Source organism: Jaculus jaculus, chromosome 18, assembly GCF_020740685.1.
Source record: "Jaculus jaculus isolate mJacJac1 chromosome 18, mJacJac1.mat.Y.cur, whole genome shotgun sequence".
In the NCBI taxonomy this organism is placed as follows: Eukaryota; Metazoa; Chordata; class Mammalia; order Rodentia; family Dipodidae; genus Jaculus; species Jaculus jaculus.
The window spans coordinates 48,408,570-48,432,225 of NC_059119.1; the positions used below are offsets into that span (position 1 = coordinate 48,408,570).

General features: G+C 53.0%; 1 protein-coding gene and 1 long non-coding RNA gene across 2 annotated transcripts; one reads left to right on the forward strand and one right to left on the reverse strand.

The window, feature by feature from the left end:
• Window positions 1-552: 552 nt before the first annotated feature.
• Window positions 553-13,222, reverse strand: Six3 (SIX homeobox 3). The gene is made up of 3 exons (XM_045137623.1): window positions 12,976-13,222; window positions 4,203-5,073; window positions 553-2,188 (listed from the first exon to the last, which is right to left on the reverse strand). The coding sequence occupies exons 1-3, from the start codon at window positions 13,028-13,030 to the stop codon at window positions 1,996-1,998; spliced, it is 1,119 nt and encodes a 372-aa protein (XP_044993558.1). The 5' UTR covers window positions 13,031-13,222; the 3' UTR covers window positions 553-1,995.
• LOC123455796 lies at window positions 8,299-21,796 on the forward strand. The gene is made up of 3 exons (XR_006634143.1): window positions 8,299-8,426; window positions 11,904-11,949; window positions 21,668-21,796. It is a non-coding gene; the product is annotated as an uncharacterized LOC123455796 (long non-coding RNA).
• The last annotated feature ends 1,860 nt before the right edge of the window (window positions 21,797-23,656 follow it).

Here is a 23,656-nt window from a genome sequence, read left to right on the forward strand (position 1 = left end):
GGCAAATCCTAAGGTCACACCAGAGCAGTGATTGGGGAGGGGGGTTGGGCATCCAGGTTTTAGGCCCCAGCAGTACAAAAACTGCTTCTTCTCTGGACTATCTTCAGCACCTTGCCGCAACACACCCCTCCCTCCCCTCTCCCAAAGCAACAAGACAAAAACGTCAGCTCAGAACGGATGCTTGGGTCTTGACACCTTGTGTATATTTCCCAAAGCAACAATTGTCCCGTGTACCAAAACATCCCAAGGGCCGGGAAGCTACGATTCCCCGGGTGAAGGTGTCTCGGAGGATGGGCCTGTCATCTCCCAGGAAGAAACTAGTTGTGATAGCTCCCTTTCCGCCTTCTCCCCTACCCACCTCCCCCTTAGGGTTTGTTTTAGGGTCCCCTTCCAAGCAAGGGCCTTCCAGAGAAAGCTGAGGCCCAGCTTGGAAATCTGGCCCCAGCTCTGGGGGCCTGTGGCAGAGCCCAAGAGAACATTGGTGGTGGGGGGGGGGAGTCAGGCTGCAACTCCTACAGGCCAGGGGCAGACAAAAACACCAGTCGCTGGGAGTGATAAGAAAATGGAGAATATTGTATTTGCTTTAGAAAGTTTTTACATATAGATAAACACGCAGTTAAGATAACAGTAAAAGCGCCCTACAGGGAGTGAGTGATACCTCCAATGCGGCTAAGAAATACTTGAATAGCTTTTGCATAAGAATACTACGGTCTCACTCTCTGCTTTCGCTAGCCACGGGGGTCCCCGGGTCCGAACCCTGGCCGCTTCTCCAGGCCTGGACTGCCAGTCGTCAAGGCCAGGAACACCGGGTGGAAGGAGGAACCCCAGAAAGGAAAAAGCGGAACGGGAAGGGAGGGTAGGAGGGAGGAAGGAGAGAGAAGAGAAAGAATGGGGGAAGAGGAGAAAAAGCAATATCATATACAGGCAATTTCTACACATATATTACAAACTGGGAAAATGACCGATCATTAAGATATACATAATTCATATAAAATTTTGAAATAAAAATAAAAATCTGTTACAGTCATAACTATTCTTTTTCCACATTTATAACCAGTACCCACACAGGTAGTGACAGAGTGAAGAGAAAAAGGTGCTTTCGAAGAACATGATTGTCTGCTGAACAAAAAACAGAAAATTGCATCTTGCTTGACCAATACTTGGACTTAAAAACAGAGAGAGCGAGAGAGGAAAAAGAGAGAGAGAGAGAGAGAGAGCGCAACAAAAGGTGAGGAACGTTTGCCATTTCTCTCTCGAGTTCTTTTTCTTTCTTTCTTTTTCTTTTCTTTTTTTTTTTAAAACAAATTCGGAATGGAGATGGCGGGTTTTTTTTTTTTTCTTTTTGTCTGTTTTGCTTTTGTCCTCTTGTCGTGACGGTGGTGGTGGAGGCTGTTCTGTTTTATTTGTTTTGTTTTTATTTTTTTAACGTAGTCGATTCTTTAAATCATTTTAAACTAGAGAGAATATTTTCCCAGATACAAATAAATCGTCATGCAGTTGGGGTGCCGGGTCCGTGGGGACCAAACGGAAGAGCCGTGCTTGTCCTAGAAAGTATACAATTGTCACCTCTTTTATGTTTTGCTGCCCCGCAGTATCAGCGTTTGAGACTGTCTGTTGGCTTGGCGGTCCTTTGGGGGTGGCCTTGGTGGTAGATGGTGGTGGGAAAGGGGCGGGGGGAGTTGTTGATGATTTGCGGTTAATTTATTTTTCTTGGTTTTAAATTATTTAAATGTTGTTTGTTTGTTTTTTTTCTTTCTTTCTTTTGGCTGGGGTGGGGAAGTGTGTATGGACTGTGTGTGTGTGTGTGTGTGTGTGTGTGTGTGTGTGTGTGTGTATGGTTGTGTATCCTGATTTCGGTTTGTTCTAGGGATGGAGAAGAAGAGGAGGAAGAGGAGGAGGAGGAGGAGGGCTTGGGAGAAGTGGGGGGGGGGGGAGAGAGAAGAGAAAAAGAGGGAGGGGGATGGAGAGGGGAGGAGGAGAGGACGGCCTTGGCTATCATACATCACATTCCGAGTCGCTGGAGGTTACCGAGAGGATGGAGGTGCCGGTGTCCGCGCGCTCCGTCAGGCTGGACACACTGGTGGTGGGGCTGGCCGCCGTGGACGGCGATTCTGCCGAGCCGTGCGTGGGGCAGCCGGGCTCGGCCAGCGAGCGCATGCCGCTCGGTCCGATGGCCTGATGTTGGAGCCTGCGGGAAGAGAGAGAAGCCGTGCCCGCCCTGACCCAGCGGTTCCCCCCACCACCACCCAGCTGCCCAGCACCACAGGGTGGGTCGGTGGGGGGAACCTGGCCTGCGCGCCTCCAGGGCTCCCCAATCGCGTGCCCCTAGCTGATGATTCCCCGACTGCGCTCTCTGCGCCCCATCTCTTCCTCCGGGCACCCCTGGCCAAGGCCTCTCCAGCCGGGGTAATGGCTCAGCGCTCCCCTTTCCAGGGAAGCTTCCCAGATTGGAACCGACCAAGGCAGAAAGAGAGAGACAGAGAGAGAGAGAACCAGAGTCTTGCTTTCTGGGAAGCCCTGTGCAGGCAGTTTAAGGGGTGCAGAGCAGCAGGCGGGAGGGTGTGGGGGGGTAACAGAGAGCTCTTTTATTTTCCTCCCCAGTTTCAGGGGCTGAGCCTGCAGCTCGAGGAGAGCTGGGGGGGGGGCTCCCCGCGGTGCCTCCCTGGCCCTGTTTTCGCAGACACACACCCGGAGCTGAGGATTGTCACTCTCGCTGCCTCTCTCCGGGGAAAGACCGGCCGCTTTATTTTCTAGATCAGTACGCCCGGACCGCGTAAGATCGGGGCAAGAGAAAAATGAGGGAAGCTGGAAGCTGGGAAAGTGGGGAAAAGAGGAGGGAGAAGGCCATCGAGAAACCCAGAGCTGGGTGTCTGGGCTTGTCTCTTTCCCTGCAGAGCTTGGAAACGGCAAATTGCACCCAGAGACTGAGAGTTCGCCCCACAAGGAAGCCTTTGGCTGGCTCAAGGCGCTCCCCCTATCTGGCGAAAAACTAGGCTCCCCAAGCAGTAATGAGAGGGTTAGGAGGCTCGGGCCTGGGCGATCTAAATCCAAACACATTCCAAGGTCTCATACTCTCAGCATCCAGACAAGCTGGGGGCTCCTTTCCTCTCAGTGTGCCCGGCAGGCCTAGCCTAGGGCCTGGCACGCCTAACCCGAAGCCAGGGGTTTTCACCCAACTTCCCCACTTCCTTCTCTCTTCCCTCCACACTCCTTTCTTTCTCTCCAGCGCTTTGCCTCTCAGTCTGCGTTGCTTCCTCCCAACCCAGTCCCGATGGCCTTCCAGCCAGGGGCAACTCGGTGACTTTACAGTCAACTTGCCAGCGACCAGGGCTTGCTTCCCAATGTGGCGAACCAAAGGGATGCTCCTGGGCTGGGGACAGACAGGAATGTCGCTGTGGGCACCATGGAGTGAACACACATTCAGGGACGCGTTAGGCCTCTCACTTCCCAGCCTGTCTCTCGGGCTCAGGGACCAGGCGACAAGCAGTGTTAGGAGAAGGAGACGGGTTACAGGCCTCTTTCCTTTGTAGCAAAGACCCTGGCTCATTTTCCTTTCCTTGACATTTGTGAAATCCTGTGGGTTTTTTTTTTTTTGCCCCCTCCATTCTTTTATTTTTTTTCTTTCTTTTTCTTTCTTTCTTTCTTTTCTCTTTCTTTCTTTCTTTCTTTTTTTTTCTTCAATGCATTGAAATAAGAACCAGACCTCAAGGAATGCATTTTCTTCCCTTCTGTCTCTAGGCTCAGAGGCGCACCTAGCCGGGATCAGGGGTAAGGAGATGTGCAAGAGTTCAGCTCAGACTGTGGATGCCAGCAACCAGGGGCACCACCACGGCTGGAAAAAAAAAACAACAAAAAAAAAAACACCTCCAAGCCGCAGGCACACCCTGTCTCAAGCCCTCCACGAAAGCCTCCCCATCCCTCGGTGGGTGGATAAGGGATTCCACAAAAAAAAAAAAAAAAAAAAAAAACACAGTCCGGAGCCCTGGTCCCTTTGCCCTGGGTCAGCAGAAACTTTCTCCAAGCGGGCCAGAGTTGGGGGGGGGCATCTCCAGGATGGAAGAGCAGCCTGCCCTACCATGCACACCTTTCTCCCCTTCGTTTTAACCCGCTATCCCCTGATCCCGAGCCGGAGTCTGGGTGTGCTGGGTCATAGTCCTCTCCAAACCCCTCACCCCTCACCCCATACACACCCCACCACTGACCTGTTCTTGGCCGCCGCGGCGCGATCGCGCTGCCTCCGGTTCTTAAACCAGTTGCCTACTTGTGTGGGGGTGAGGCCGGTGGCCTGCGCCAGTTCGCGTTTCTTGCTGGGGTTGGGGTAGGGGTCCTGCAGGTACCACTCCCGCAGCAGGCTCCGAGTCCGCTCCTTGAAGCAATGCGTCTTCTGCTCGCCGTCCCAGATGGTGCGCGGCAGCGGGAACTTCTTGCGCACGCGGTACTTGTCCACGGGGCCGAGCGGGCGGCCGCGCAGCTTCTCCGCCTCCTGGTAGTGCGCCTCGAGCCACATGGCCTGCAGCTTGCCGTGGGACTCCTTGGTGAACTTGTGGTTCTCCAGGATGTGGTACAGGTCGCGGAAGTTGCCCGTGTGGAAGGCGACCACGGCGCGCGCGCGCAGGATGGACTCGTGCTTGTTGATGGCCTCGCAGGCGCCGGGGGCCACGGGCAGTGACCAGAGGAAGCGGCCCAGCCGCTCGATGTCGCCCGTCTCCTCCAGCGTCTCGCAGACGCTGGCCACCTGCTCCGGCGAGAAGTTGAGGGTGGGCAGCTGGAACATGGACAACTCTTCCGGGGGGGCCCTGGAGCCACCGCCGCCGCCGCCGCCGCCACCACCACCACCGCCGCCGCCGCCGCCGCCGCCGCCTCCGCCGCCTGCGCCTCCGCCAGCACCGCCGCTGCCCGCACGGTTCCCGCCGCCGCCGCCGCCGCCTGCGCCTCCTGCGCCTCCGCCCGCAGCGCTCCCGCGGCCGCTACTCGCCAGAAGTAGGGCGCACTGGTGAGAATCGGCGGCGAAGTTTGGCAACAAGAAGTGGGAGGAATAGAGGTCTAGGGGGGAGCGGAATACCATGGACTGACCTGAGAGGAGAGGAGAAAATTCAGGGAGAGGAAGAGAGAGGGGAGGAAGAGGAGGAGAGGGGCGAGGAGGACCAGGAGGAGGGAGAGGAGAGGGGGGAGGAGGAGAAGAGGGGAAGGAGGGGGGTGCTGGAGGAGGAGGAGGAGGAGGGGGAGGAGGAAGGACGTAGGGGACACCCACACCCCGCACACATCCACACACACACACACCCGCGCAGCCACATAGAGAGGGAAGGAGAGCGGGTCCCCGGTGCGCGCGCGCGCAGAGAGAACCCGACACCGAGAGAGAGAGAGAGAGAGAGAGAGAGAGAGAGAGAGAGAGAGAGAGAGAGAGGAGCGAGAGCCAACCACCGCCGAGTCAAGATTTCAGCGATTCCACAGCAATCGCCCTAATGACAACAGCCTCATAATATCTCCCCTAAATCCACAGTGAGTGCAGCATTGAAACATTTTGTTTCGCTTTTCTATTGGTCTGCGGCGTGTCGTTGTGGCGTCGCCAAGGCAACCGCTGCCAATCACTGTCAGCCCTGCCAATCAATACCGAGAACGTAAGGACGGTTTTTACCACTTAGCCAGAGTGGGGGGTGGGGGTGGGGAGCAGAGAGGGAAACGGGGGTGAAACAGATTTGAAAAAAAAAAATCTTTGCAACTCTTAATCAATCTCTTCCCCCTCCCCCCCTCTCTCCCTCTCTCTCTCTTTCTCCCTCCCTCTCTTCCCCTTCCTGCTCAAAGAAGTTGATCCAGAAATTCAAAATGCTATGGGCACAGAGTAGTTGAATGGGATGGCCAATAAAGGGGGGGAATATTTTGAGAGGGGGAGACTGCGCCCCAGACATCCCCAGCACCAGGAAGTCTGTCGGATAGCGAAGGGAGCCAGCAAAGCCACTGAGGTTTGCGCGTGGCGTGCACCTCGTTGAAGCACTAAATAGTGTTAAGGAAGAAAGGAGAGAAGAGATCATAGGGCCCACCACGTACAGAACCTGGCTCCCGTGGCTACTGCGGGGATCCCAGCTTTGAGGAAGGGGAGTGGGCACCTGGGGCCTTGAACTCAGGACCTGGAGAGCAGGCGGCTGTACTGGCCTCCCTAGCCAGTGACCACTGGCTACCATCACCCAACTCAGTCCAATTAAGCTACCCTGCTCTATGCCATGCTCCCGGCCAAGAAGATTTGAATTCTCCCATTTCCTTGTATTGTACAATTGTAGAAACATTACACTTCTCTGCATCTTCCAAAGCCACCTCAATCCTTGTCATTGCTCCCCACTCCTCCCCCAGACTTCAGCTGCCTTTGAAAATTGTGAATAAGCACATTAAACTCTCAGAAACCTAGGGGATTCTGGAAGATGCCGACTTTATTTTTCTCAGACACACTCAAAACATCCCAAGACAAGCATCAAAACTCAGGGGACCACCCTGAAGAAGCTAAGGCCTGAAAATCGCTTTTTGTTGTTGTTGTTGTTGTTGTTTGTCTTTGTAAATATTAAAAATAATAATAAAACTTAATTTCGCCAGGAGCAAAGTCAAAGCACAAGCCTAAACTAGACTCTACAATGTCCATAGGCCTTCCCTCCTTGTGTCCACAGGAGCTCCCAGACCCAGGCATGGCCATTTATTATTCTTAGGTATGTTGCTTTTAAGAAGACCAAATGGACATCTTGAGCCCAGCCTCCCTTTGTGAGGCTCCTGTAACTATGGAAGTGTGATTTACGCAGATTTGTCGGGGTCAGAGACGTCTTTCCCCACGCACTGTGTATATTTAGACAGGATTCGGTTTGGTGTTAAAAAGTGTATATGTTGAATGGATTCACACACAGTAGCCAACAATGCCGACATTGTCGGCCCATGTACAACGCGTATTGAAACGCAGCGCCCAGACTTCAACTAATCTGCCCTCAATAAAGCTGAAATAATTATCCTAAGCTGCCTTTCCAGAAGAAAAATCATTGAGGAATTCAAAACTTTAAGAGGGGGAAAAAAAAAGATCTTTTCTACATTCCGATGCAGATCTGGGGGCGCGGCGCGCCCGGTCCACACCACTTTGGAGATCTCAATGAGGGAGGAGGGAAGAGAAAGAGAGAGAGAGAGAGAGAGGGAGATTGAGAAAGAATTTAAATGGGACTGTGGCTGTGAGGGTCCCCCAGTCGCTAAACCTCAAACTTAGGCCCTGTTTAGGCCTTGACTCCTGCAGAGCCAGGCTTCGGAGGCAGTTTGAAATTGAGGGTGACGTGGAGGGCCTGGCTTGGGTTAGGGGGTCCTTAGTGGCTCCCTCAGCCGCAGGCAGGTGCCCGGTGCGGTTCTAAGCTCTTTGACTGGGACAGACACATTCGTTCCACGTCGACAAGTCTCTCTTTGACTGGGACAGACACATTCGTTCCACGTCGACAAGTCTCTCCTCTCCCTGTATCTTCTTCCTCGGGCCATGAGATATTTTCCCGCAGGACTGCGAAGCTCTGGACGGTCGTCCACTGAGCACCCCCCCAAAAAGAGCCCAAAGGCTGAGACACACATACACACACACATACAAAAAAAAAAAAAAATCAGACACTTCATCTTTTCTTCCAGACCCTTTTCTCTTGTAGGGGGGAAGGATTATAAGTTGAAAGGTGGGAGGGGGAAGGGGCAGCAGGAGGAAGCTGGGGAGGAAGGAATGAGGGGGGAAAATAAAGGGAGGGGAGTGGGTATTGTGCCGCGTGTGCGCGGAGAATTCCTACGGGTGGGTTTCCGAATATTGTGTTCAACTTTTTGAAAGCAACTCGTGACCCCGAAACTGCATCCCCCCCCTCCCGGAACCGGGGGGGAACCCAGGCGCCAGGCGGTCGGGTGAACCCAGCCCAGTCCCTCCCTAACCCCCCCAAACTCCCGCCCCCGGGGGGTGGTTGTAGGGGGGGGACCTGATCTCTCCCCCGAAGCTGCAGTGCCAGCCCAGGAGGAGGAGGAGGAGGAGGGAGGCTGGGCAGGTGTTTGCGGGCTGTGCGGAAAAGCGCAGAAATCGCACTTGGGGAGAATTGTTGAGGGGTGCTACGGGTGGGGGGGCTGTGGAATAGAATCTGAGACTCTCCTCCGGAGCCCCCCAGCCCTCTTTCCTCCAGGGCGCCCGCAAGCACCCCGCCGGTACGGGATGGAGGCCAGGACTCCCGAGCGCAAAGCCCGGAGGAGGGCGGAGGAGAGGCCGGGCGCACAGCTTTGTGCGCGCGCGGACGTGGCCCGGGCGCAGCGGAGCCTCCAAGCCGAGCCGAGCCGAGCGTCGCGCGAGCGCCTCCGAGCCCACCTCGCGGCCCCACGTCGCCTCCAGCTCCTCCCGGCTCCCGGCCCGAAGCACTACGCGGCCGGTCGGCCGCCCGCCCGCCAGAAGCCCCGTAAGTTGAGAGCTGGGCAGGGAGGCGGGGCCCGCCGGTTCAGCCCGAGGACTGCCGGGCTGGATCGCGGCGGAGGAACTGGCGGAGCCGGCTCCGCGGGGGTCTCGGTAGAAGGGGGGGGATGCTGAGGGCTTACGTCTGGGCAGGGGTAGCCATGGAACTCCTTCCACACTCTCGAGAACTGGGCCGGGAGGGACAGGTGCAATGGGACCCTCAAGTTCCAGGGACTCCGGTTAGCCTAGCGGGCTAGGGTGTGCGTCGGGCAGCCCTGGGAAGTGAGCCTGGGGGATTCCTAGAGCAGATGGAGAGCTGAGGATATGCTTTTACCCCAAATGTCTAGTTCAGAGAGGCCCCGCCAGGATAGGTCAACTTGGAGGGATGGGGGGGAGGCCCTTTCCCCAGCCCTCTGGCTGCTCAGAAATCTGGAACGCAGGGGAAGCGCGGGGTTTGGTACAGGCCCAGTTCACCTGCTCAGAAACAAAATTGCTGCTACATTACGCTTGGCACCCAGGATCGGAAGGAGAGGGGGAGGTTCAGGTGATGCAGGAAGAGAAGAAGACTTTGGAACTGGAGAGGGCTCTCCCTCGGGTCACGACCTACGGTGCACCTATTCACAGATGCTAACCCCAACCCCAAACCTGGGGACTTGCCCTCCTGAACCGACTCTCTCCTCTGGTTTCAAGTTAAGGGGAGACCAAGCGGTCCACAGGCCACTGGGAGAGGGGCAGCTACACCGGGACGGCCCAGCTCAACCCCAAACAGCCGACACACAGTTCAGAAAGGTTGATCCTGGGGAGGGGGGGGGACAACGCCCCTTCCGGCCCCCAGGACGTCCGGAGGTGGAGACTGCCGGGTGGCCTGTGGCCTGGGCCTCCCCAGCAAGTTGCAAACTGAGGAACTAGGAGCAGACCGCCAGGGAGGGCGCAGGGGAGCGCAGCTAGGAGGCCGGGAAGCCCTTCAAGGACCCCATTACTTTCCTTTGAAAAACAACAACAACAACAATTGCTCCCTCCCTGCTCGTCATCCCCCCCCCCCCTCCAGCCTCTGGGGACCCGCTCTCCAAGCAATTGTCGCTGGGGGACGGTAAACACAACTTAGTTGCCTCAACTTTCTCCGGTGCATAAAAAGTTCCCGGCGTGAAGGGAAATTTGAATATTTGATCAGCCCCTTTGAGTGACCCTCATTAGCCTGGCGCCCTGCTAAGGCTCCGGCATTGCAAGAAAGCTGCTGGGTTCCCGCATTTGTACGCCTAGTTAGCGCCACTTAATGAAGCCGCCCCGACGGCTCAAAGGCGGCCTCGGGGGCCGACCGCGCGCACCTCTCGGCACCCGGCTAGGCCTAATGAGCCCCGCCGCCCACGAAAGGCGCTTCCACCCCCCCCCCCACACACATCCTCAAACAAGAGAAGTTTGGCTCTGTCTTGGGCCAGGACACCTCCCACTGCCAGGCCCAGGAGGGTGGGCGCAAACCCAGCTTTAGCCACGCAGTGATCTAGCCCCAAGAGACAGGAGCTAGGCGTTTTGGGGTCTGTGAGCCACACTGGAGGAGGAGCAGAGCCGGTGGATTTTTTTTTTTTTCTCCCAGCCTTTAGATCTAGCTTGCGGGTGTGTTCGGTGACCTCTCCCTGGAGGACCAGCTGCAAATTAATTAGCCACCCCAGTTCCTTAAAAGTGCAACTGGGCTAATGCTGGAGAGGCAGAGAGACCCAAGAGGAAGGCGAGCATTGCATCGCGTCGGCCTTCCTCTTCAAGTACCGTTGGTATCAGTTCATGGGGGGGGGGGGAGATCTCCACTTGTCCCCACTCAGTCCTCTTCTGACCGCCAGAATCACCTTCAGAAAATGTAGACACAACACCCCAAACTACCAACTACCCCCACCATTGGGATCTTCGACAGCGAGACGGTGTGATCCTAGGCACTGAAGACAGAGTACTATATACACCCCCCCCCCAGGGTGCCACTCTCTCTCTCCTCAGGCCTCTCTTTAATCAGGTTTCCAGTCCTGGGGAGGCCTGAAGAAAGTGTCCTAGGTAGGGCCAGGCTTCGTGGATGAGACTGGGGTCGATAAAAGAAGCCTAGGGTCCGGAAGAGAGGAAAAAGCTCAGGAAGGAAGGGGTACCAAGACCATCATTTAGTTCTCTTCCCCTGTGTTCTTTTGACCTTCTTGACTAGTTCACATAAGAAACTCTATTAGAAATCGTGCCTCAATCTTGCAGAAAGAATAGATTCCCTTGCTATCTGCTCTCTCCAACGCTGTCCTTGCTTGCCTCCGGACTTTTGGGACTCAAGACCTCTTCCCACTCCTTTCTTGTACGCAAAGCTTTTGGGCCCTTCCTTTCTAGTTACTTTTGAAGGGATCGATGTACTGGGTTTGGGGAGCAGGGTGCTTTCAGATGCCCACTGGGGGCATTCTGAAGGCTTTCTCTGATACGCCGTTCTCTCCCTCCAACAGGACGTTGTTAATGTTAATCTTAGCACTCCATGTGGGCCAGCCTTCACCTTCTGCCAAAGGATAATGTAGGCCCCGAGCTAGCAGAACCTCGGGGTCCGTTTGGTTTGCCTCTCCCTCCCCTTTCCTCCTCCCCTTCCAGTTCTCCTGACAAACCTAGCCCCCTTTCCTTATCCCACGACCTCCTAAATCAAGCCCAAACAGACTGTCTAAGGAGCCTATTTGAGCTGGGCCAAGGAAGTGCTCAGGCCATTTTCCATCCAAAGAGCCCAAGCAAACGTGGGTGCTGTGGGTGAGAAGGGGGACTTGGTAGAATTCAGCTCTGGGGCCTGAAGGCCAGGCCCACCAGCTGCTCAAGGGAGGAGGGGAAGGGAGGGGGCTGGGAGTCCACGGGCAATGGTCGGGGCAGTAGGGACCTCAGGCGTCGGCGGCGTGGGGGGCTAGATCCGGAGGAGAGGGGAGGGGGGTGGCGGGGGTCGGAGGAGCGCGCGGGGCGGAGGGGGTGCGCGGCTCTTTAAGAGCCACAGGGCTTGCAGGAGAGGCGCACGGGCCCGGTGCTGGTAACGCACTGACCCCGAAGGGGATTTAGCGGGAAGGGAGAGGCCGGGCTCCGGGGGCTTTGTCCAAGGACGCCCAGAGAGGCCCGGGCACAAGAATGAGGAGCGGCTGCGGTATGAAAGGCCGCGAGGAGCGGAGGCGCTGCTGCTCTTGACTTCTGAGCAGGGTTTAGAGAGGCTGCCCCGGCTTAAGCCGAACTGCGGGTGCAGGGCCCTGAGCGTCTGGGGAGCGCCCGGGCTCAGAGCCCTTGGCCTTTGAGCTGAAGACGCACGGGCCAAGTTGGGGTGGGGGGGGGGGGAGACGCTGGAGTGAGTGGCTTGGCCACCTAGCAAAGTCTTGCTCTTGGCTCTTACAGCCTGGCGACTCTAGAACCGAGAGATGCGAGCCTGACGGGCCGCGTCTGGCACAGAGAGAAAGAATTTCCTTTTGCCAAATTGGCTTTTGCTTTTTTGTATGTCCACTTCGCGCAGATCCCGAGCTGGCCGAACCCCAAACGCATTCTCAACAGGTGGCCGGGTAAGTCGGTTTTAAAGAATTCTGGTTATATCCTCAGCTCCTCCCCAACCCTTCATTTTCCCCTCCCTCTCTCCCCCCCACCCCAAGGCGGGCCCGAGTTCGCCGGGCTCCTCCCGCCAGCGACGGCGCGAATTGGGGTGGTGGGGGGGAGGGTATCGATAGTGGCGCCCTGCCCCTGGGGATGCTCGGGCTCGGGGTTCCAGCCTAGGAAGGCTAAGCAGGAGGCTCCGTGCGGAAGTTCCACCCTTGTCTCCCCGAGTCCCCAGTCGCCATCAACCATCACTCCCGGAGCCTATCTCCACTGGGCCTGGGCGCCCCAAGAGGGGGAAAGTGGGAAAGCGCACGGCAGACCCTCCAGAGTTAAGCCTGCAGGAACGGGGGGGGGGGGGGACAGGGAACCCCTGGGCCAGCGGTCTTTGTGTGAAGGTTTACAGTGGAAAGCAAGCTCTCCATCCTCTTTTGTGAGAGCCGCGGGATCGCGCCAGCGGTACAGAGACCCGCACGGGAACATCTTTGCAACCCAGGGGTAGCGGTGGGATGGGGGTGGTGGTGGAGGTGGTGGTGGTGGTGGGGAGGAGGTGAAAAGGGCCGAAAGGCGGGGAAAGAGACAACCAAAGAAAGACCTAGGCAAGGAATCCGGGGCGTCCGAGTGAAAAAGTCAACAAAAATGTCCTCAGAGCGCGTCACAAACAGGCGCGCGCTCGGGGGCGCACAACCTCTCTGTTTTCTCTCTATCCTCCTGTTTGTTCGTTCCTTCCTCCCCCCCCTCTCTCTTTCTCTCTCTCTCCTCTTTTCCGCTCTCTCTCGCACTCACACCCGTTCCACAAAGGTAGCCCACGCATGCAGTTCTTGGTGATGCTGGGCGCATCGCCCGACTGGGCGAGCCCAGCACAGAGCGGAACCACCTTTACCCCAGCCCACCCTGCCAGCCAGAGGCCCTCTGGCTCCCCCACCCGCGGCCCTGGTGGCGGTGGCGGGAGACCCCCACTCCCACCCCAGACTTCGGGGGCACGGGGAAGATCTTACCTGATGAAAGGTAAGGGAAGCTGGGAGCAGGTAGCAGCGGCGGATAAATATTCATTAGGAAGTGTAAGTCCTTTTAAAACGGCGCAGCGCTCCCTCTCGCTCGCTCGCTCGCTCCTATCTCTCTTTCCCTCCCTCCTTCTGTCCTCTAGTAAGGCTCTACCCCCTCTGGCAGTCTTCCTCCTCCCTCCTCCCCCTTCCTGCGAAATTCCGGGTGGATCCTAGACTAGCTAGCAGCTAACCTGTTGGGAAGCTTGAATTGCGGGCGGCGCCTCCAGAGCTAGCTGTTTGCTTTCACTCTTGGGGCGCGCGTTTCCCCCATCCTTTCTCCTCCCTCCTCTCACCCCCCTTCACCCCTCCTAAATTACTACATCATTAGCTTTATTGCGGGGGGGGGGAGGCGCGGTGGCAACCGAGCAGCCAGACGCACCTCTCCATCACAGGGTGAATAGCTGGAGCTCTGCGATGCGCTCCCAACTCCATCTCCACCTCATTCTCACCCATCTCCACGTCCCTTCCCAGTCTTGTTCTTTTCCTTCCCTTTTTCCATCTCCGCCTCCAACCCAGCTCTCTCCGCAGCCCTCCAGCCCCTCCCTCCAATCCGGATGGTGGACTGAGTGGGTGGATGAGTGGAAGGTCAGTAGGTTCGCTGGTCAGGCAGAAGGGTTGGAACTTAGTCCAACAGTTCTCCGGGTCTCCCTTTCCCACATAGGAGGTTTCTCTCTTGTCTTTGAATGGGGCAGGCGCGTTGCAGCTTGGGCTTTGAGATAAGAATATGATGGGCAGTACTGGGTCCTATGGGCCCTAGGTCCTAGACCCTTTCACCTGCATGGGGGACGGACAGAAGCGGCTTCGTTGTGCAAGTGTGCAGGAGAAACTCACTGAACGGCCGTTGGGTTGATATTGGTCCATTAGGAACGAACTACTGGCTCTTTATCACCAAGAACACTTCTGGAAGATTCCACGAAGTCGCTTCCAGACGCGTGAGAACATGTGTCCATATCATGCTCACCTCACAGGCGCCTCTGCCTGGGCCAGCGCAGAAGGTGATCGGGCAGGCAGAGGATTCAAGTAGAGGACTACCTGGGTGCCTTAAGGGAACCTTGGACACTATTTTTGATACTCTGCTTCCTTGCCCCAAGTCCCTAGGCCCCTCTAGAGGTCTTGAAAAGCGGCGTGTCCTTAGGATGCTAGGGGGGTTGCCACTGGCCTGAGCTTTGGCCTACTGATGGGCGCTGCGCTGGCGGGCGAGGGCTGGAGGAGGAGCCCAGGGGGCAGGGGCGGTCCCAGCATAACTCCAGTTGCTTCTGGGATGCCAAGGAAGATGATAGTTTTGCCCACAAACGCTCAGTGGCTGACCTGAAGCCTCTATTCACCACCACCCCCAGAGCCCTAGGGCATACTGGACCAAAAGGTGGTGAGGAAGTGGGTCTCATTCAGTACCAAGCCTGAAGGTAGCTTCCTTCTTTCCCACTTGGCCAAACCCAGCTATAGTCCATCCAGAGAAGTTCTGGAGGCTTGACAATTCCTTCTTGGGATCCGCACAGGGTCCTTCCTCTTGCAAGGTTCACAGGGCAGATAAAGATGTAAAAAGAAACCTAGGGGCCTTGGGGTTGGGCGAGTAATCAATCATGCAGCCCACCCTGAATTTGCCCTGGCACACTTTCCCACTCCATGCAGTCTTCTAGGTTCTCACCCTCCGAGCCTCTGACTCAAGGCAAAGTCTTGTGGCGGCATAGAAAATATATACATACATACACATTACTTACATACATACATATATACACACACACATACATGCAATTGTACTGGCACACACCCATAAGAGAATTAAAGGAATCCTTACATCAGAATTGGAGAAATAAAGAAGTGTCCACAGGCATAATTACTCGAATTCCATGGATGCACGCCCAGCTGTGCAGATGCAGACAAACTCTGTGGTGCCCACATGATGTGACCCCAGATGTGCAGGCAGACTTACAGGAAGCTGCTGTGCCCATGAAAAGTTGGCTCAACTAGGACGCAGGTGCTTCCTGCTAAAGGGACCTTTGTGGAACCTGGTGGAAGCCACTGGGTGAAAGGTTTCAGGTCAAGTTCTGAAGAACCTAGGACTCATCATTCACCCCAAGGTCCAAAGGACCAAAGGACCCAAAGGTCCACCTTTGGACCTTTTCCCTGTTCTATTGGAGACACCCAGAAGAGGGCAACACAGGGAAGATTCATTTATTTACGGTGTATTTCTGTTGGTGTTTACTTATTTATTTATAGCCTAGGCTATTGTGTTCTGGAAGAGGGTTTGAGTAGAAAGCACAGCCTCACTGATTGACTCACTGAGCAGAGATTCTGACTTCCCAAATGAGAGGGAACATTGAGTTCTAACCAGGCTTCCAGAAATGGAAGGGCTTTTGTCTAGCCCCTTTCACGCTCTTATTTTTTTGTAATTAAAAAAGAACTGCTTAGCCAAGATTCCACCTTCCCCAGTACCTTGCATATCAAATACATCTGCAAAAAGAATACGTCTGTATAGTTATCTGGATTACTTGTTAAACTAATTTTCTTTGTGAGGTACCGAGAACTTCTCACCTGCTGCTCAAACATTCCAGGTCGAGGGTTGAGGTTCTGGTCTACAAATCGGGATCCCCAGAGTGTGGCTTGATAAAAGTACACAGGCTTGTGTTTGGTGTTCAATCTTTTGCTTGCCGCGTCGGCATTATCAGTCCAGGACAGCAGCTACCCTGGGCTCCAGTAGAAGAGGCGGACATGTTGGGAACAGTGGTGCCCTTCCCCCATGGCTCCTTCTCTCTCAGTTTGCTCTCCGTGGAGCGTGTTTTCCTCAGCCCTCCCCTCTCTGAAAGTAGGGGGTAAGTCTGGAAAGATTTATTGAGGGGGAAGAGGAGGAGGAGGGGGAAAAAAAGGAGCAAGTCTGATGACCACCCTCCAAGGAGCAAAGGCGAGCCCATTTCATGAAGAAGAAATGAACTACAGCCAAACACTTCAGTGGGCCATAGTGCAATTGTTGTAGGAACGGAGGAGGGAAGAATTTCTTCTCTTTGACAGGCAAACCTTGTCCTTACACTTTTCTAACATAAGCTCCATTCCTGGACACTTTAGTGAGTTTGTTCTTTTGAACAATAAATAGTGAGAATCAGTAATGTTTTTTTTTCTTTTTTTCTTTTTTTTTTTTGTTGGAAGGGTCATTTTCTTCGGGTTGGTTTTCCCTCCCAAATGAGAGTCCGCCTGCTGACTCATCTCAGAAACAGACTGCAACAGAAAATGAATGAGGAAAAGTGAGTGAGGACTTGTCAGTCTCAGACCCACGGTATAACTTTCCTTCTTTGCGCCTCCTTCTCCAGAGCACAAAGAAACAAACCCTGTCTGCCTTCTAGTATCCTCCCCATCTCCCAGCAGCTTATCTAGAGACTTACTCATAATAAACAAGAGGATTTTAGAATTGGAAGTGTCTACTGTGAACCAAACTTCCGAGGTTCTGCACACACCGATTTTTAGTAAAAACCGTTTACGTGGGCAGAGCGGCAGTGGGCGCAACATTCCTGACTCAAGCAGAAAAGCAACTGTATGTTTCATAGGCCCAAATGCTCCGCTTGCAGTCACTCGGCCGCATTTTCCTCTTACCTACATGCCCATATCATCCCTGCTAGGGACACAGGACTCAGGACAAAATTGTGGAGGTTTGAGAACTCTTTCAGTGGGACCCAGAATTGTTAAGTGTTTTTTCTTGTGAAAAATCCCCATCATTCATTCATTCATTCATTCTCTCTCTCTCTCTCTTTCTCTCCCACACTTCCCCAACAAATTGGCCACTTAGCTGAAGCCAACCTTTTCCACTGCTGGGGCAAAGGGCTGACCGTCACTGGATTAAAGGGGGGTGATGAGAAAGGACTGACGTTGGGGAGGGAGGTGACAGTCCCAAACTCCCACAATAACTTAACATAACCAGATACCCTTTAATCCCTTCCACAGACAGCGTCAAGTGAGTGCTAGTGAGGTGTTCTCACTCCAAAGGTGACTTCACTGCCAAAGTGCCAGGCTTCCCGCCGCAGCCCTACACATTGGGCCTCTGCACAGAAAGGAGGTACTGCGACGGCACACGCACACACACACACACACACACACACACGCATGCACACACACACACAAATCCCATACATTTTTTAACTACAGTGATTACTAAATTAATAGCAGGCACTAAGACAGATGTCAAAACGTCTTGAAAATGTTTATCTGTGAATAATTGAGAAGGTGGTGGGACGCATTATCTGATTGTATAATGAAATATGTATGAGAACAGCTGTTTGCAAGAGTCCCCTCCCGACGCTGCCTCAGCCAGGGTCCTTTCCCTCGCAGGCAGGAGTCAGGGCGAAGTTAGTCGCCTACTTTGGTTCACCTGGGAGTTCACTCGCCTCCGCTCTGGCTGTGGCGTTGCTGTGACTCCAGTGCGCCCAAACTCACCCTGTTTGCCCGCAAAAGAACACCAGCACGGTTTTCCCCTGAACCTTGTTCTTCTGTTGGTTTTGGTGGCGGGGGGTGAGGTCTCACTGTCGGTCGCGCCGGGCTCCGGTGCAGGCTTCGGGGACAGAGGACAGCCGGTGCTTGAGAAGCGACAGACAGCAGAGGCGGCCCGGAGCCCTGGGCGCGCCCGGCGTGCGCCCACCGACCAGGGCGGCCTGCGCCGGGCAGAGGCCCCGTAGCCCCGCGACACAGCGGGACGGGTCTAGGGGTCACTGCAGGGGTGACCGGACTCCAGAGCCGGCTTTGTTCGGCGCTCCGGCCACACTGCGCACTTCCTTCCAGTGCCAACCCTAGCCAGCCTCCTAGCCAAGCCTCGCCAGCCCTGTTTGGGTTTCCAGCCCGGAGCTCTGCACCGCGACGTGCAAGTTCCCTCGAGGGCTGGAGGTCCAGGCCCAGCGCAGGCCACAGTCCTTCCCCACCAGCCTGCGGCCTACGGAGCGAACCCCGGGCTCCGCAGCCAACGGAGGGACACGCTCGGAGCCAGAGGGGACCAGGGACGTCGTGCAGCGGCGGCCGCCTAGTGTGGCGCACGGCCTGGAGGCTCCGGGGCGGGGACCGGCGGTGGGGACGGCTAGGTCTCTGGAGTCCAAGTGGGACCTCCGTTCGGGCCTGGACCTGGGACGTGGAAACCCTGGTGGGGACGCGCGCGGTCACCCCGCCGCGGGCAGGGCGCTGCGCTGGGGGCGATGGAACCGCGCGCGTCCCCGGCGCCGCGCTTCCCGCAGCCCCTTTGGCGACCCCCAGGCCAGCCTGAGCAGGATCCCTCCCCCCAACCCTAGCGCATAGCCCCAGGCCTCTGCCCTGGGACCCAAGTTGCTAGTCTCTGGAGCTCCCCCCCCCCCAAAAAAAAGCCTCTGGTGGCACTGACCGATCCAGAGCCACCGCCCCCCGGGCCTAAGCACCAGAGCTCGGGAAGCCTGGTCTCCCGGCCCCTCGCCCCCGCCGCGCACCATCACCCCGCAGAGGGATGAGCTCGGGCCTTGTTTCAGGAGCCTTGCCCATTTTACCTAATCCCTTATGTTTTTATTCTAATCCTACACATTACAGTTAATCTGCAATGATACCGCTCCCGAGGAACCTGTTGCACCAGGAGCCACGGCAATTTGTAACCTTGGCGACTGTTTTAAATAAAGATTCTGAGAGTGCTGTCAACTGTGTTTATTCTCTGCGCAGGGCTGGGGTGGGTGGGGAGGCGGGGGTGGGGGAGGGTGGAGGGACGCCGCTGCCCCTCGACCACCCGATCACCAGAGCGGAGGCCCCGAAGCATCCGCCCTCCTTCCCCCTCCCGGTCCCCCGAGCGCGCAGGGCAGTGCAGAGCCGCCCGAGGCCCAGGGACTGTCCCGGCCGAATTTTCGTCCTACCAACATCCCACCAGGACGCCCGGGGTTTGAATGTTTCCTTTTGGAGAAATCGCAAGGTCTTAAACCGACAGTTCTGAGGAGGGGGAAATAATAATAATAGTAACAATAATAATAATAACAACCTGCTGGAAACGAGGTAAACTCGAGACGTGGTATGTCCCAATTTCGTAATCAGCCGAGTCCTGCGCGCCTGGCTTGCTGCGGAGGACGGAGGAGCAAAAGGCTGGCCAGAGGGGCTGAGCCGCCTCGGTGGGTAACACGGAGCACCCCTCCATCTGCCCTTACGGCAAACACTCAGGAGCAGTATCACTACCACCGCCACCACCAAAGCACAACAACAAAACCCATGGGCCCGAGAAAGTAAAATATTCAACATAGTTGCTTTTCTTTATCTATCACTCTTATAAGCATTCAAATATTTTTAGTTACCTTGTATAAAACAGCTCCCACTCGGATTATTACCTGCCAGATCTCGTGATCTGCATCTTGCGTGTTCAGCACAGCAATATTAACAATTAAGAAAAAAAAAAAAGCACATCTAGTATATTGTATCTGTCAAGATAGGTTACCGTTCCCATTAACAACGGAAAGAAGAAAACATTATTCTCGTTGAAGACGCTATGAAGGGTATCCTTCACAAGAACCTTATCAATAATCATGGTTGTCAAAAAATTAGATATGCATAGATTTTAGATGCAAAGGAAGTATTAGACGCACAGAATAAAATAAAATATAGTGGGGTTGAGGCATAACTTTTTTTTTCTTTTTTAAAATAATATTTTTGCCAAGATGAAAAAAAAAAAAGCTGAGCTCTTAAGCTTACTTAAAAGATGGCTTTGTGGGTTTAATTATACTGTAGTTATTTTATAAATATGTTTCAAAGGAAGCTTGCCATATTGCATGTCAATGAGGACTGTAAAGAAAAGCTCACAAAACCCAATGCATACCAAATACCAAATTTTAGTCATTAGCATTCCTATTTATTACAAACTAAAGGAACCTATTAGCAGACAAGAATTTCTATTTAGCTAGCATTACAATGTTTGGCCACTAAAATAAAAGTACGAGGTATATACATATTTTCCCCCCTTGGAACTATACACTCTATTTGCCTAGCAGCTTGTGGGGAGACTGGGCGATGTTTCTGATTGGGGAAACAGGATTCTGCAGTGGGAATAGGCCAGAGGGCCCACAACCCCTATTTTTTGGTTATGGAGCTTAATGCTATTCATTTTGAAGCTAGAACAGTGCAGGGCTAAACCCTGCATCCTGCTGAGGGCTGTGTGGTAACCACAGCCCGTGAGGGGTCCTTTGTCTTTAATTTGTGTCATGAGCATATGCAAATGATTAATTGTTTTTCCTCTGGGTGAGAGAATGGATATTGATGGTAATACTGCTTTTGTTTGGGTATTAAAATTTCCTTAAAAGCTCCCTAGACTTTGGTACTTCTCCCAATGCGGATCCCCCTGGTAGGAAATCCCACTGCTGCCGTGAACACGTGTATTAATTCTAGGAACACGCACACATAGATTTGTGTCATCTCAAAAAAAAAAAAAACAAAACAAAACAAAAAACCCTTTTCCTTTGAACACAAATGGTGATTCTATTCTCACACCAAAAGTAAAAGGCCGTGTAAGTAATTCAGAATGGATAGTAGAGAGAGGGAAATCTTTCTAATCATTCTTACTTTTAAAACTTTAAAGTTAACTTTCTTAAAATGAAAGCAGTTCTTTTTTTATTATTTTAAATTCCCTAATTGGAAAAAGAAATAAGTAACATTTTACAATAATCAAAATGAAACATTTGAGATAATAAGATAGGCCCATTTTGAATTGTGTTAGGTGAGGCTTTCTTTTAGCAAACAAAATAATAGTTATGAGAGCTTGTAAAAACTGTGTTTATTGAGTGATTCAGAGAACAACTTCTTTGGCTCTGACATGGTGTATTATTCTGCTTGTTTAGAGGATTTGCTGCATTAGAAAAGATTGAATTTTTCTGAGACATATGTCCCCGAATCACACATATGAAAATAACAGGTAGCAGAAGGAAGGAAGAGACAATTTGTGAATCCCTGATTTAAAGAGGAGGAGGAGGAGTGACTCTCTTTACCAAAAACAGTACATATTTTCAAACCGCCTACAAAATCAGAAGCAAAATTAGCAGTATAGGGCTAACATTCTTCCCCCTGTGATGCCCCTGAGATTTGAGAAGGTGAACTGTGATGATGATTCCATCCCTAACTTTTCCTACAGAAAACAGCAAGTCACCAGTTAGGTGCCTTGATGGTAGCAGACCCAGAACAAGTCTGCGGGAGTGCTCATCCCTACCCCATCTGTTTGGCTGAGGTTGGGAGGGCTGGGGGGGGGGGAGCAGGCTTTAAAGTGTACTTGATACAGAAGTTGGGGGGGAGGTGGAAATGGCTTTAAATGCCCAAGTGTATCATCACGGGTGACACTTGCCAACAAAAGCCAGATCCCACACAATTGTTTGGCTAATTCGGAAGCTCACCACGGTGAATTCTCCTTCACCATGGGGAGCCCCGCAAGTAATTCAGAAGGACCACCCGTGCGTGCCTCTCTCCCTCACCTGCATTTCCCCCTACTGTATTGCCAAATCTAGAGTGGCCAAGGAGAAGGCGTTTCCTATAGATTTCCCAAATGATTGAAATCTCTGTGTGGGTGACAGAGAACTCGGTTTACAGTAGCCTCAAATCCCATTTCAAAGAGCTGATTAAGAAAGACGATCTCAATAATGCAAGATGTAGATCCTTATTTATTTATTTATTTATTTATTTTTCCCCCCAGGGCACCGATACTTGTTGGGGAGAAGATATATATGCAGTTGAGGACAGCCTTTCCATGGGAGGAATCTCCGAAGGCTTCCTGGAGGAGGTGGGGTTTTGAGCTGGGCAGTATCTAGGTTGAGTATAAGTCTAAAGGAGTATAAGCAAATTATCCCAGTTAAGATGTAATGTCACGCCCCACATAAGGCTGACAAATAAAGGTGCTTGTTCAAACACATGGACTAATGGCAAGTTTTTTTTTTTTTTTTTTTTTTTTTGTTTTTTCTTTGTCTGTTTTGTTTTGTTTTAGGAACCTAATAATAAACTCTTCTGAACCTTTATCCTTGGGTTGGCCTGCCTTGCTTCTATGTTAGCCACTTGTTTCTTTTTCACTTTAATATTCCCTTACTCCCTCCCTGGAGGCCAATGGTGGGGCGGATGGGTGGAGGGAGTCAGTTTGAGCTATGTTGTCTAGGGAAGAAAAATGATGTGCATGGTATCTCACGGGGGCAGGTGTGTGTGTGTGTATGTGTATGTGTAGGTCTTTGCTCAGGAAGTTTTCTGTGGACGAATGTTCCCGATATTCCTGCTGCCTGTGTGTTTCCATTCTTACAAGGCTCGGGAGAGCCCTCCTCTTAGAAGTTGTGCCTTATTTTCAGCAACCTTCCTCTTTTGGTACCAATTTAGCATTTCGTTTGAAACATCTCAGGATGCAAAATGATTAATGGTGATAGGTTAGCCTTCTGTGTACAGGACAAAAAAATCTGTCGAAAACTGTCTCTGGATTGGAAGAAAGAAATCTAGCCCTGTGAAATCTGTATATAGGTAGAGGTTAACCCAAGCTAGCTTTTTTTTTTTTTTTTTTTTTCTTTCCTCGTCTGAAAGACAGAGATGATATTGGCTGTCCTGGTCCATTTGTGTTCCTGAAAGACAAAATCAACCATGAAGGGTTTTTACCTAGTTCAAACCTCCAGCAATTCAGTAGGATTAAGGTGATATTAATTAATTATGAGCTTTTATTTTCCCTCCCCTGGAATAGATATTAATTAGTTTGAACTTTAAGGTACAAATTGAAACTGGGGGTGGGAGATGGTGCATGTCTGCTACCCTTGCACTTGGGAGGTAGAGGAAAGAGGATCAAGGAGTTCGAGATCAGCCCGGGGCTACATGAGACCCTGCATCCAAAGAAGAAATTTAGGGCTGGAGAGATGGCTTAGTGGTTAAGCACTTGCCTGTGAAGCCTAAGGACCCCAGTTCGAGGCTCCATTCCCCAGGACCCACGTTAGCCAGATGCACAAGGGGGCGCACGCGTCTGGAGTTCGTTTGCAGTGGCTGGAGGCCCTGGCGCGCCCATTCTCTCAGTCTCTACGTGCCTCTTTATCTCTCTGTCACTGTCAAATAAATAAATAAAAATAATTTTTAAAAAAAGAAGAAATTTAAAAATTGCAACGAGGAAAATAAACAATACTTGCAGGATGAAAAATCTACACCTCCCCTGCTCTTCCTTCAGAATGAGATTTTTGTTTGTTTGTTTCGTTGTTCGAGGTGTAGGGTCTCACTCTAACTCAGGCTGACCTGATTCCAATTCACTATGTAGTCTCAGGGTAGCCTCGAACTCTCGGTGGCGACGGTCCTCCTACCTCTGCCTCCTGAGTGCTGGGATTAAAGTCATGCGTCATCATGCCCAGAATGAGTTTTTATGCAAGCCATACTGGTACATGGCAAAAAAAAGGACTCTACCAAAGGTGCCTCAGCCGAGGCACTTAGATTTTACTCTGGAGATCCCGTTCCAAGCAGGACACCTAATGTGTCAGTCCTCTTTGGGGGCTTTTCTTAACCTCCACTTTGCCCTCACCACCCCCTTTATCTTCACTTCTCAGCCAGAGAGCCTCTTACTCTCCACCCCCCCCCACCCTCCTCTTCTTTTCCTAAACAAAACCACTGTTTTCTTCCTAAACTAAGCATGAAAGCCAACAGTTAAAGGCAATTCCATTTCAATAATAAACAGATG